General features: G+C 47.5%; 1 protein-coding gene, 1 non-coding gene and 1 pseudogene across 2 annotated transcripts in view; 1 reads left to right on the top strand and 2 right to left on the bottom strand.

Moving 5' to 3' along the window:
* Positions 1-377: 377 nt before the first annotated feature.
* LOC102534853 (heterogeneous nuclear ribonucleoprotein M pseudogene) lies at positions 378-1,350 on the bottom strand (annotated as a pseudogene).
* A 739-nt stretch (positions 1,351-2,089) lies between these two features.
* SLC39A12 (solute carrier family 39 member 12) overlaps positions 2,090-13,821 on the top strand; it is a 64,981-nt gene continuing 53,249 nt past the window's right edge. Inside the window, 3 exon segments of the mRNA XM_072954982.1 lie at positions 2,090-2,140; positions 11,112-11,233; positions 11,235-11,316. Coding sequence (XP_072811083.1) covers positions 2,090-2,140; positions 11,112-11,233; positions 11,235-11,316 — 255 coding nt within the window.
* On the bottom strand, positions 7,832-7,903 carry TRNAG-ACC (transfer RNA glycine (anticodon ACC)). Its single transcript has one exon. It is a non-coding gene; the product is annotated as a tRNA-Gly (tRNA).

Here is a 13,821-nt window from a genome sequence, read left to right as displayed (position 1 = left end):
TATCCAAAGAGGCAGTTGTGGACCTGTAACTATACTTTATTCAAACTGTCTAATTATTTCTGATAAACCACTGGATAGCTTAGTTCCAGGAAGTCCAGGTTTAAAATAGGCCCTATTAAAGGAAGTGATGCATAATGGAATTGCATCTTCATCGATTGGGGTTTTTTTTTTTTCAGGAACTGTTATTTATTATCAAAGTCATATTCGATGTCAACAAGATGCCACAACTACAAAAAAAATGGTGCACATTGCAGTCCCAATGCAGTCAAATGGAACCCCAGTCATTAAAAAAGTAATTCCAATTACCCCAAAAAGCAACTGAATTTTTAAAACATCTTTAAATTTACATGGTAAATTTAAATGGTTAACAAGAAAAAATACAAATTCAGAGGTCTGGTATCGATGTTTAAAAAAGGCAACAGCTTAAGCATTTCTATCGATTCTAACATCAGTCTCTCAGCCACTCAGCTTCAACCCATTCATCATATGGCAGGCTCTCTCAGCCACCTCTGGCAACTCAAACTTAACCACATTGCACCCCATGGACTTCCCATTCTCCATCTTGATGTCAGCATACAGCACATGGCCACATTCGTTGAATCTGTCTTTTAGCATCTTCCATGTAAAATCAAATGGAAGATTTCTCAGAAGTATCTGGCAGGCCTTCCTGGCCACCCCAGGAGCGTGGCCTCCTGCTCCACCAAAGGAACCTGTGAAGCTTCCTCCAAAGTTGCCATCCTCCACCTTGATGGCATGGTCAAAGCTGGCACCTTCACCACCACCCATGGCCAGGCCCATGCGCTCAATGTCAGCGCTCAGGGCAGGGCCCATGGTGGGACCCATGTGCTCCAGGTTGTTGGCTCCCATGCATTCCAGGCTGGTGGCCATGCGATCCGTCATGGGGCACATGTGCTCCAGGCCTGCCCCCATGCTTGTGGGCACCATGCACTCCATGCTCAGGCCCATGCACTGCACACTAGAGCCCACGCACCTGATGGTCTGGCCCACCCGGTCAATGAGCATGGCCATACACTCGAGGCCAAAGCCCATGCTGGCACCCAATGCACTCCACGACGGAGCTGAAGCGCTCCATGGTCTGGCCCATGTGTTCAATGCTGGAGGCCATGTGGTAAAGGCCCAGTGGGCCCATACGCTCCATGTCAGAGTCCATGCGCTCGACTGAGCCCATGAGGTCCATGACCAGCCCATGCACTCAATCTCGGAGCCCACACAATTCATTCCGTGGCCCAGGCCTGCACCCATGCACTCCATGCCGGCACCCCTAATGCGGTCAATGCTGGGGCCCATCCTCTGGATTCCAGAGACACTGCCCCCGTCGATTGGGTATTTTTAAGATGTTCCTTTTGCTCAAAACCAAAGGACAGAAATAAAGGGAAAAGCATACTCTAAAACAGTTAAATCAGAGAAAAATAGTGGGTAAAGGAAAAATGAATGTTAAAATTAGCTAGGTTGTTTCGGTTTAAGAAAGCTTTTTCTCACTCTCAGCAAAAGGCAGGAGAGAGTTCCTCAGACACAGGGCCCCTCCAGAGAAAGGCTGCAGGCCTCTGGCCCCTAGGTATAAACTAAGGAAATGTTAATAATCTCACACAAGGGGACTTGCACAAGGATACAGAAGAGTAGAGCTGTTCTCAAAGGTAACATTCAACACATATCGAATTCTTTTTGGGGGGGGGGATACATTAAAATGCCCTTTAAAAAGTAGTGCTCACTGCCCCGCCTCGCCCCGCCCTCGCCTACTCGGGCGCGTGCCCGCCCGCCCCCTAGCCCCGAACCTGCTTCGCCCTCCATGGAACACTCTGGCGGAGGCGGGCGACCCCGGCCCCGGCCCCGGCCCCGCAGCGCTAGGCCCCGGCGCCCGGACGCGCCGCCGCCCCCGCCATCCCCCCCCCTCCCCGCTCCCCTCCACTCCCCTCCGCTCGGATTTGGGAAGTTGGGGAGAAATTTCTCCGCTTTCCAGGCCTGTCTTGCCAGGGGCCCGGCTCCTGACGGTCGTGTCTGATTTCTGATGCTACCTGCTGGCACCCTGCGTCAGTATCCACCCCGTACAGTCCTTCCAGGTTCCGCCCAAATGCCACCTAAGGTCCTCCTGCGCTGGGAGACCCCCACCCGCGACTTTAAGGTAATGGGACCACCCGGTGAGGGGGTGGCGAGATTCACTAGCACTGATGGCAACCCTGGGTCTGGGTCACTGGCAGTGAATAGGCACTCTTGGCCATGGTCACTGGCCGTAGAGACACACTCTTGGCTTGGGTCACTGGCCCTGAAAAAACAACCTGGGCCTGGGTGACTGGCACAGAAGCCATCCCCTGGGCCTGGGTCACTGGCCCTGAAGACACACACTTGGCCTTGGACAAAGGCCTTAAAAAACACACGGCTTTCGTCAGTGGCCCTAGAGATGCACTCTTGGCTTGGATCACTGGCCGTGAAAAACCCGCCTGGGCCTGTGTCACTGGTGAGGGAGCCATTACCTGGGCCTGGGTCACTGGCACTGATAGCAACCCTGGGCCTGGGTCACTGGCCGTGATGACGCACTCTTGGCCTTGGTCTCTGGCCCTAAAGACACACACTTGGCTTTGGTCAGTGGCCCTAGAGACGCACTCTTGGCTTGGGTCACTGGCCCCGAAAACATAGCCTGGGCCTGGCTCACTGGCCTTGAGAAGACCCCAGGGGCCTGGGTCACTGCCCCTGAAGGCACACCCTGGGATTGTGTAACTTGACATGAAAGCAGTCCCAGGGCCTCGGTTACTTTCCTAGAAGGAACACTGAGGGACTGTGCCACTGGTGCTGCACGCATACCCTTGTCCTCGGACAATGACCTGAAGAAACGCACTTAGATTGGGTCACTGGCCCTGAAGTCGCACACTGGGCCTGGGTGTCTGGCCTGAAGTTACAGCTGGCTTCGGTCACTGGCGCCGAAGGCACACCCTTGCCTGGGTCACTGGTCCTGAAAAATACCCTAGACCTGAATCACCTGTGCTGGTGGAAACCCTGGGCCTGTGTCATTGGCCTTGAAGATACAATTGGCCTGTGTAGTGGCCCTGGAACATACACTTACCCTGGATAACTGGCCCTGAATAAGCACCTTGGGCCAATGTCACAGGCCCTGAAGACACACCCTTCGCATGGGTCCCTGGCACAGAAGTAGCACGCTGGGCTTCGAACACTGGGGCAGAGGGCACACCCTGGGCCTGGATCAAATGCGCTGATGGCAACCCTGGGCCTCGGTGACTGGTCCTCATGACACACTCATGGCCTGGGTCACTAGCCCTGATACACAACCTGGGTTTGGGTCACTGGCCCTAAAGACGTACTCTTGGCCTTGGTCACTGGCCCTGAAAGCAAACACTTGGCTTGGGTCAGTGGCCCTGAACACACACTTGGCCTGGGTCACTGGCATAGAAGTAACACGCTGGGCTTTGGTCACTGGGGCTGAGGGCATACCCTGGGCCTAGGGCAAAGGTGCTGATGGCAACCTTGGGCCTGGGTGACTGGCCCTCAAGATGCACTCGGGCCTGGGTCACTGGCCCTGAAGACTCACTCTTGGCCTTGGTCACTGATCCTGAAGACACACACTTTGCTTGGGTCAGTGGCCCTGAACACACACTTGGCCTGGGTCTCTGGCACAGAAGTAACACGCTGTGCTTGTGTCACTGGGGCAGAGGGCATACCCCAGGCCTGGGTCACTGGCAGTGATTGCAACAATGGGCCTGAGTCACTGGCCGTTAAGACACACTCTTGTCCTGGGTTACTGGCCCTGATACACAACCTGTGCCTGGGTCACTGGCCCTGAAGATGCACTCTTGGCCTTGGTCATTGGCCCTAAAGACACACACTTGGCGTGGGTCAGTGGCCCTGAACAGACACTTGGCATGGGTCCCTGGCATAGAAGTAACACGCTGTGCTTGTGTCACTGGGGCTGAGGGCGTACTCCGGGACTGGGTCACTGGCAGTGATTGCAAATAATGGGCCTGGGTCACTGCTACTGAAGGCACACCCTGGGCCTTGTTCACTGGCCCTGAATGCACACCATTTGTCTGGCTCACTGGCCCTGAATACAAACTTGACCTGAGTCACTGGCCCTGAATTACCAATCTGGGCCTCAGTCACTTTTGTAGAAGGCACAAACTTGTCCTGTGTCACTGACCCTGAAGAAACATACTTAGCCTGGGTCACTGGCACTGAAGACATACCCTGGGCATGGGTGTCTGGCCTGAAGGCACATCTGGGCTTTGGTCACTGGCTCGAAAGCACCCCCGGGGCCTATGTGACTGGTGCTGAATGCACACCCTGGAATTGTGTCACTGGCCCTGAAGCCAAACACTTGGCCTGGTTCACTGGCCCAGAAGGCACATGCTTGGCCTGGATTACTGGCCCTGAAGTCACACCCTTGACCTAGGACACTGACCCTGAAGACCCACACATGGCCTGGGTCACTGACCTGATATACCTCCTGCCCTGGGACGTTGGCGCTGAAGGTACACCCTGGAACTGCGTCACTGGTCCTGAAGCCACAACCTGGGCTTGGCTCACTGGCGCTAAAGACACACCCTTGAGCCTGGGTAACTGGTAATGAAGGCACACTCTGGGCCTGGGTCACTGGTACTGATTACAACCCTGGGCCTGTGTCATAGGCCCTGAAGACACATACTTGGTCTTGGTCACTGACCCTGAACACACAAACTTGGCCTGGGTCCCTGGGCTTGAAGACACACCCTGGACCTGGGTCACTGGCCCTGGAACACAAAATTGGCCTGGGTCACTGTCCCTGAAGTAATATCCTTGGCCTGGGTCACTGGCCCTGAAGGCACACCATGGTCTTGGGTCACTGACACAGAAGTCCCAACTTGGGCCTGGGTCACTGGCCCGGAGAACACACCCTTGTCCTGGTTGAATGGCCCTGAAGACACACTCTTGTCTTGGGTCAGTGGCCATTAAGACACATACTGGGCCTGGCACCAGCTCTGAAGGCACATCATGGGCCTGGGTCACTGGTTATGAAGACACTCCCTTGGCCTCGGTCACTAACACTGAATAAACACCCTGGGCCTGGGTGACTGGCGCTGAAGGCACACATTGGAACTGGGTCACTGGCCCTGAAACTACACACTTGACCTCAGTCACTGGCCCTGGAGGCACATGCTTGGCCTGGATTACTGGTCCTGAAGTCACACCCTTGACCTAGGACCCTGGCCCTGAAGACCCACACATGGCCGGGGTCACTGGCCCTGATACACTCTCTGCCCTGGGACGTTGGCACTGAAGACACACCCTGGGACTGGGCCACTAGCCCTGAAGCCAAAACCTGGGTCTGGATCACTGGCGCTGAAGATACACCCTTGAGCCTGGGTCATTGGTAATGAAGGCACTCTGGGCGTGGGTCCCTGGTCCTGAAGGCACAGTTAGTCTTGGTCACTGGCCCTTAACACACACGCTTGGCCTGGGTCCCTGTCCTTGAAGACACACTCTGGACCTAGGTCACTGGTCCTGGAACACAAAGTTGGCCTGGGTCACTGTCTCTGAATTAATACCCTGGTCTGGGTCACTGTGCCTGGTTTAAAACCCTGAGCCAGGGTCACTGACCCTGAAGTCACACCATTGGCCTGGGTCACTAGCCCTGAAGACACACCCTCTCCCTGGGTCAATGGCCATGAAGACACACCCTGGTCCTTGGTCACTGGCCCTAAAGGCAAACGTATTGCCTGAGTCACTGGCTCTGAAGACACACACTCCCTAGTGATTTCTCTTTCTCTTAAGAGACTGAGATTTTAAAAAGGCAAATCTCAGTGCCACCCACTTGGCGGGCTCCAATTTATTCGTATCACCCATATTCTATGCAAGGAGCCCATGAAATCTCTGTCTTTCGTAAAATGCCAGTTAGAAATTGTTAATTTCAGCAACACCCACATTGTCCTGCAAACCAGAAGCCTTCTGCTTTTTTTTGGATTTTTTTGTCTTTTTAGGGATTTTGTCAACTGAGAGGAAGGGTACATATCAGAAATTCTGTGGTAAAAAGAGGACAAAGGAGTATGTTCATGTCCTTAAATGTCTGAAGAAGGAGGGATGTGTGTATCTTGAATTTCTGGGGATGGGAAAAAAATTTCTGAATTTTATTGCAGATCTAGGTTAAAAACTGAATTTTTAGAAAAATCAATCTGAAGTATTTGAGAGCACTGTGCATTTACAAATAAATGCATTCAAGCTGCAGCCTTTGAAAAGGGATAGTCTTGCCTGATCATGGCTTTTCCTTTTTTTTTTTTTTTTTTTATGAGATGGCTTAGAACAGGGTTTTAATAAATTTAATGAAGGATTAAGTAACTCCAGAAGAATAAATTCCATTTCAGTGGTGATGAGAACCAGGACCCTGCATGGGTTCCAGGCGGGGTGAAGGGGAAAGAACCTGGTGTGCAGTCAATCAGTCTCTTTCTGGCACTTTCTAGTTGTTAGGATGTGCTGACCCTCAGTGACCTCACCTGCAAGACAGAGGTGCTGATGCTGTCCTCAGGAATGGGGGCCTCTCCATGAGGTGAGGCCACGTGATCATCTATGAACGAATCTAGGAGCTCAAGCTCCCTTCCCCCCCTTATAGTCCGTGGAGCTCATTCAAATGTCCAGTCTCCCCTTTTCTGGGACACTGGAGCAGTGCTTGTGAAGGAACATCAGTGCTGCTAAAAAAATAAGACATTCCCCTCCCGCCTGTCCCCCAGTTCCGGTTTGACTGTCTCAGGGGCTTGGGGTTTTTAAGCAAGCTCTCCAGGCAATTCTCAGACACATTCATAGAGAACCAATGTTTTCAGGTTCTGCATTTAATTCACCCCTACTCCCAAATTTGTCATAACAGTCATGGGATAAAGTGTGAAGAGCATCAAGCTTTATCTTGTTTACCGAACAAGTTTATCTGAGCTCTTCTCAGTTAAGACTTCTCTTTCTGTCACCGGAAGTGCCATTAAATCTAGTAACAGACCTGCAAGAAGCCATCAGTGGACATCCTTTCAGGTCTTCAGGAGGAAAAGGAAGAAATATCATTTTCCTCTTGTATTTTCCAATCAATTGTTGACAGCACCCGACACCTTCCCAGAAGACCTTATAAAAATCTAAGAGCTTAAAAGAAGGCAAATTCTAAACATCTTTTGGTCTAAACTTCCTAAAGTTTATCCTGCAAGTTCTGACAACTGCCTTGTAAATGCAGAAGAAGGAAGATTTCATATAACTTTTTGTTGCTGAGGCTGTCACCTGAAATGCCAAAGCAACAAACAAAGCTGAATTAAGCATCTGGGTAAAGGCAGTCTGATTTGGCTCCAGGGTCATAGAAAAATTACTACCACATATCTGAGTCGCCCATTTAGTTTAGTAGGGAAGGCTTCTCACATTTGGATGAGTCTTTTCCCAAAGTTCATTTCCTTACGAAGTTGAAAATCGAATTCCCAGAATCTGTGCTCCCCCCCCCCTTAAAACTTATGCCTCCACCTGACAAGATTAAAGGGAAATAATGGATTTATTTCTGAATGAGTCCACTCTTCTTTAACAAAGAATCACTTCACTAGACTCAGAGCCTTGGACAGATCTTGATGCCTAGGGGCTGCCAATATTTGCAGAAATTTTACTAAACATCCTCTCCCAAACCACAACTGAGCCACTTCTGAAAATTTTTAACAATTAAAACAAATCTAGTGATGATGAAGCGAAAATTCCAGTCCCCCCACCAACCCCCACTGTGCTTTTTGTCATGTCCGTGCCCAGAAGAGAATTCACATTTTCTTTTTAAAATATATTTATTTATTTGGGGGAAGATAATTAGGCTTATTTTTTTTAATGTAGGTACTGGGGATTGAACCCAGGACCTTGTGCATGGTAGGGACGTACTCTACCACTGAGCTATACCCTCCCCCCATGTTTTCTTATGTTAGCCCTTCTGACTCTCTGTACAGCATTCTTTTCCTCAAGCCACCACTTTCTGTATTAAGGTAACTTGCCTAAGATTAGAGTGCAAGGTTTCCAGCCCATGGGCCTTTGATCCACAGTTTCATTTCAGCAAGTCTCAAAAACTTAAATCAAGGCGTAAGCAATCTCTGTTCATTTAAGATGGCCAAAATCTCTGGTCAGCCAAAATGAGATGTTTCTACAACTTATTTAAAACTTTCAGAGTCAGAAACCGATTTACCTTCCAGGTTGTGTACTTTATACACACCAATTCTAGAGTGAACCTCTGGGTGATCACAGATCTAACCCTATTCTCTGCTGCCTCATGCCATGCCACCTCCCACCACTAAAAAGACCCACAGCCAAAGCAGAGAGGGGAGGAGCCATAGGGAGCTTGGATGGGTTGAAGAGTGGCCACATACATGACATCCTGGGCACATATATCATAGTCTGGTGGCCTCATGGAGGTCTTACACATTTGTTCCTACCTACCCGGCCCCATCAGACAAACCTGAACAGCACCTGAAAGTCTATCAAGGTGAGCTCATTCAACTCTCTGGTTGTCCCATGTGCTCATGGGTTGATATTAGATCCTTACCAATCCCCTAGCCCCCTAATTGACCCAGTTTCTTCCTACCAGACAGGTGGGAGAGGAAATCACTGGGTGAGGAGTTGCATAGCAAGTCACATAGATGGTCCACAGCTTAGTTTCTCCATGGAACAAAATAAAGGATAAGAATATAAAATTTATCAGTGCTAGAGCGGAATTAAGACCATGCAACCACTGTCAGTTGTATGGCTTTAAATACTTTCCTTATTTTCTCTTAAACTTGGTTTACATGCATACTATTGATATACCTTCCTCATACAAGGATAAGACAGTTCATACTTGATTCTGTACTGTATCTTTGCATACTGCTTATAAATGTATTTATTAATTCATTATGCATTCAATAGTTGGGTCATTGGTATTCTGAACGCTTCATATTGTGCAGAAATATTTAGTGGATTATTACCTAGGTTGGACACATTTTGTTTTTCCATTTAAAATAATGCAATAAGGTTCCCCACCCCCCACCCCCATTGAAAAAAAAAGATCATCTGATTAGATTTCTACACTAAGGCATGCCTGAATACGGAAGGTACTTAGCACTGTTTTGGACACATGGCTTCCAATAAATGGTAGCTAATATGACCAATAGTTTTACTAATACTTTAGTTTCAGGAGGTTATTTGGTACAAAGAATGAGTTAGCTGATTCACTTCCCTGGGTCTTGGTGTCAGCCCTGTCAACAGCTACCAACCCATGGACTTTTCTCTAGGGCTAATTCGGGAACAGAAAAGGGCTTCTGTGGTTTTGGTGGTCAAGTTCAATATCAACATTCAGAGGTGGTCTTGTTAGGAAGACAGTGCCTCTGTTTGCTGAGTTCTTGTCCCCTCGCAGTTGATTTGGGGAGAGACTGGAATCTCTGTGGCTTGTGAAGAATGTGATTAATGCTTTGCTTTAGAGATGGATGACATGTTTCTTCCTGGCTCAGAGGTATTTTCCAGTTGTTGAGCCGCGGAACTCACAGTACATGTGGAATTAGAATCCCTGAAACTTCCGCCTCAGAGAATAGATTAAAATATATTCTAGTAGATTGTCCCACAGTGGGACCAATCCCCCTGAGGCTCAAGATAGACATCTCTTGATGCCTTCACTCTGAAGCTGGTGCCATGTAATAGGCTGTTTCCATGTAATAGGCTGCTTCTCAGATCCAAACTCATTTCCAGAAGCTCTCCAATGGTCTTGGAAGAAAGACACTCTTTTCTTACTGGGAGAGCTTCTCTTCCACAACCTCCATGTCTATCTTTCTCTCACCGTCTCACGACATTGCCCCTCAAACCTTCCTCTGCCGTGTAAACTTCGCAGATTAGACAAGCCAGGCATCTGTCCCTGGGTTGTGAAACAAAGCATCATAGAAGCATCTTTTGTTCATTCTCGAACCACCAAACTCTCTGCGAACAGCAGGATGCGGCAATTGATTGCATCCCAGAAATGAACTGACATCCATTCTCTTAGGTAGGATAACGGAGAAGCAGATGGTACACATTCATTCCATTTTCACACCTCTTAAGTGCCAGGCCTGGTGCTAGATGCTGAGGATAGGTCTGTGCACATAGCAGACAAAAATCAAGCCTTAGACCAGTTGTCTTCAAGAGGAAATAGAAAATAAGCAAGCAGACAAAGTAATATTAGAACACCGATGCTATGAAGAGAGGAAACAATGGTGTGTGCTAGAGCTGCCACTAGCTCTCGCGTGTGGCTGTTGGTACTTAACACATGGCTCGTCCAAACTGAGATAGGCTGGTAAGTGTAAAATACACAGCAGATTTCAAAGACTTAGCACGACAAAAAGAACGTCAACTAGCTTAACAATACTTTGTTTACAATTTTGATTACATGTTGAAATGATCGTATCTTGCGTAGGTCTCAGTAAAATGTCATTAACGTTAATTTCACCTGTTTCTTTTTATGTATTAAAGTGTGGCTCCTAGAACATTTGAAATGACGTGTGCCTCACATCTGTAGCTTGCATTCTATTTCTGTTGAATGGTGCTGTTCTGGAGAACATGGGCAGGGATGGGTGCTTTCTGTTTTGGACAGGGTGTCCAGGAAGGCATCCCTGAGGAGGTGGCACTTGAAGCTGAGACCTGAGAAATCATGGGAAGAAGAAGACCTGAAAGGTGGTGGGGAAGAGCTTGGTGGATCTGACAGAAACTCACGGGGCAGAAATTAAGTGAGAGGAGGGAGAGTGGGCAGGACCCAGACCAAGGAGGAGATTGTAAGGAGCTTGGATTTCATTCTGAATGCAATGAGGCATCACTTTAAAAGCAAAAGAGCCAGCTGGTTTCAATCAAGGCAGCAAATTGACAGCTTGTGGTATTACAGTTGGAGCTCGAGGGACTGCTTTTAGGGAATGAGGACTTCCTGTGAGGGCATCATTGTTATATAAAAGTCCAACCATGGCTGTCTTATTTGAATCAGGCTATTGAGGCTGCCCACTTTCCCCTCCTATTCATAAAATAATGAACAATGGAAACTGTGGTCGTCAGTGTTCTAAGGCTATTTGTCAAGCTTTGTTTCTGTGTTTTACTTTTTAAATTATTTTTTTCATTTTTATTTTGCACAGTGCTTCAAACCAGATGCCCTGTTACTAATAGCTGGGGGAGATTTTGAGGATCAGCTCAGAGAGGAAGTGGTCCAGAGAGTTTCTCTTCTCCTCTATTACATCATTCAACAGGATGTAGAATGTAGACTCCTATTTCCTTTCATAGAATGAGATGGAAGACATCCTGGCTTTTACCAGGCAGTACTTTGACACTTCCAGAAGCCAGGTAAGAAAGTCAAAATAGCTAACTGGCTCTGCTGCTAAGATACAGTCTCAGAGCATGAGTTTTTAGTCCCTTGTTTTTTACTAAGATACTCAGAAACTTCTAAGAGAGGTAACTATTTGTGATTTTTAGTTATGGGATGTTAGGTGATGTAATTTAAAATTCTGAGTCTAAAGGGGGAAATGTAATGCCTAACCAGTTGTCAGATGAGTTTTAGCCAGAAGCTGGGAGGCGGGGGTGGATGGGCAGGCAGGCCAGGTGACTGGATAGCTCTGTTCTGAGTCCCCTGGGCACTAAAGTGAGTGTGACTCATGGCTTTTCATCAATCTCCAAGGACTGAACTGGAGTGGTGAGAGCAGTGTGCCTATTCGCCTTGCCTTTTGGCCAGGGAGGGAGAAGGCAGTAAGAGTTTGAGAGAGATTAATTTATAATTAGTTACTTCCCTGAAGGTGCAGCTTCCAAATAGCATTATTCATGACATTCAGCACAGACGGTTTCCCTTTTGTGGCTTTTGATTGGTGCTGCATATGTATGTTCAGGGGTCCCAGGTGTGTTTCTTCTCTCACAGCTCCCACTATTAGGAACCGGGCATCTTGCTACCGTCATTACTATTCCAGCAAAAGCTGCCTTTCAATTACCTTTTTGCTTTCTGCTTTGAGGTGGGAAGTTTGAGCTGATAAAATTCTCTGAACAGAAAGAGTTTTTTTGAGCCCTATTTTCTTAAAGAATTAATTGAGGCACCACCATCATATTTTGAAGAGTGTGAGAAAATGTGGTTTTTTGTTTTCTCTCTCTCTCTCTCTCTCAAAGTATTCATTGACATGTGTCTTAGTCTATTTGGGCTGCTGTAACATAAAAGCCATCAACTGGGTGGCTTATCAACAACAAATTTATTTCTGACTGTTCTGGAGGCTGGGAAGTCCAAGATCAAGGCACTGGGCAGATTAGGCATCTGGTGAGAGGCGAATTTTGGGTTCATGGAAGATCACCTTTTCATTGTGTCCTCATTTGGTAGAAGGGGCAAGAGAGCTCTTATTGAGGGTCTTTTATTGAAGGGCATTATTCCCTTTCAGGAGGGCTCCACCCTCATGACCTAATTACCTCCCAAAGTCCCCATCTCCCAATAGCATCACTTTGGGGGTTAGAATTTCAAAATGTGAATTTTGGATTGGGCACAAAAATTCATTCTATAGCAACACATATTGATGAATTTGATTCTTGCCCTCAGTTCTGGCTTCTAGGAGTTCAGAGGTGTCTGTGCAGTCATGCTGCAGCTTAACGCCAGAAAACATATCCTCCAGTTTGCTGTACATAGGTTTAATTTCTCTTGTTATTGGCAGAACAAATGGAGTGACTACTAAGGATGTTGTGGATGTCACCTCAGTAACTCTAATCTCATGAATCTCAAAATTTGGCCATATTTCTTCATTTCTATTTCCAAATGAGAAAATGGAGTTCCTTTATAGAATTCAGTTTTCTGTGTAAATAAGGAGGTGTGCCTACACAGAATTCCCTCAGTGCAACGTCTGTATGATATGAGATCCGTTCAAATTAGCCACTAGGTTTTTAATCATCCTTTGTGTTACTGTCTTTTGATACAGATTAAATGCAAATGGAAAGCCAGTACTCCAAAGCAGATGGAGTGTATATATTCAATACAGATTTCTGGTTATCTAACACATATTGCACATACCTAGGCTTCCCAGTGTGTGTGTGAGATTAAACATTCGTGGAACAGAAAAAAGTAATTCAGTATTGTATGCAGACCCTTTATTCATCAATTCAGTCAAGTTGAACTGAGCTGCTGATAAGTCATAACCCTAAACTAGGCCTTAGAACAACTATCTCCTGGAGGACACTACTGTCCATCTCTAGTTCCCGGGAAGGGGCCTGTGGCCCATTCACTTGGGCTAGGATTTCTCTACCAAGACAGTCAGTCCAGACTTTGGCAGGAGGCTGGTTGACACCTCACTGCAGGCTGCTGCTGTCTTTGACTAGAGAGTGTGAGGTCACACAAGGTGCTGGCAGACCAGCCCCGCATGACTCTTTCCAGGTCTTGGTTTGCATAGGACTCAACCTCCGTTGGGCAAGCCACTACCAGTAGTTTCAAGTGGGCTTTAACCAGATCCCCAAGAGAAACAACTTTATACCGTCATTCCCTAATCTAGCCACCCTCCCAAATAGTCGAGAATGCAAGCATCCCTCTCTTTCTTTATTCTCTTTTGTCCAAACTGCTCTGTTTTGTCTTCTTGACTCCAGCTCTTAATGCACCCACATCCTCCATTCTGTCCACTCTTTTGCTATCTCCATGGTAAATGAATAGTGATCTGCACATGGTTCTCCACTAGTTCTGCCTCTTATCCAGAGGATGTGTATTCATGACAAGGGCAAGAGTCTCCTTGAAGAACAGACATCTTTAAGGGGATAATGGGAACAGTTAGAAATTGAAGACCAATGGGGAGTTTGAAAATTCAGTGTCATGTCAGATGAATGAATTTTTACCAAATA

Source organism: Vicugna pacos, chromosome 35, assembly GCF_048564905.1.
Source record: "Vicugna pacos chromosome 35, VicPac4, whole genome shotgun sequence".
NCBI lineage: Eukaryota > Metazoa > Chordata > Mammalia > Artiodactyla > Camelidae > Vicugna > Vicugna pacos.
Note: the sequence above shows the minus strand (reverse complement) of the source record. Positions and strands in the feature narration are given on the sequence as shown.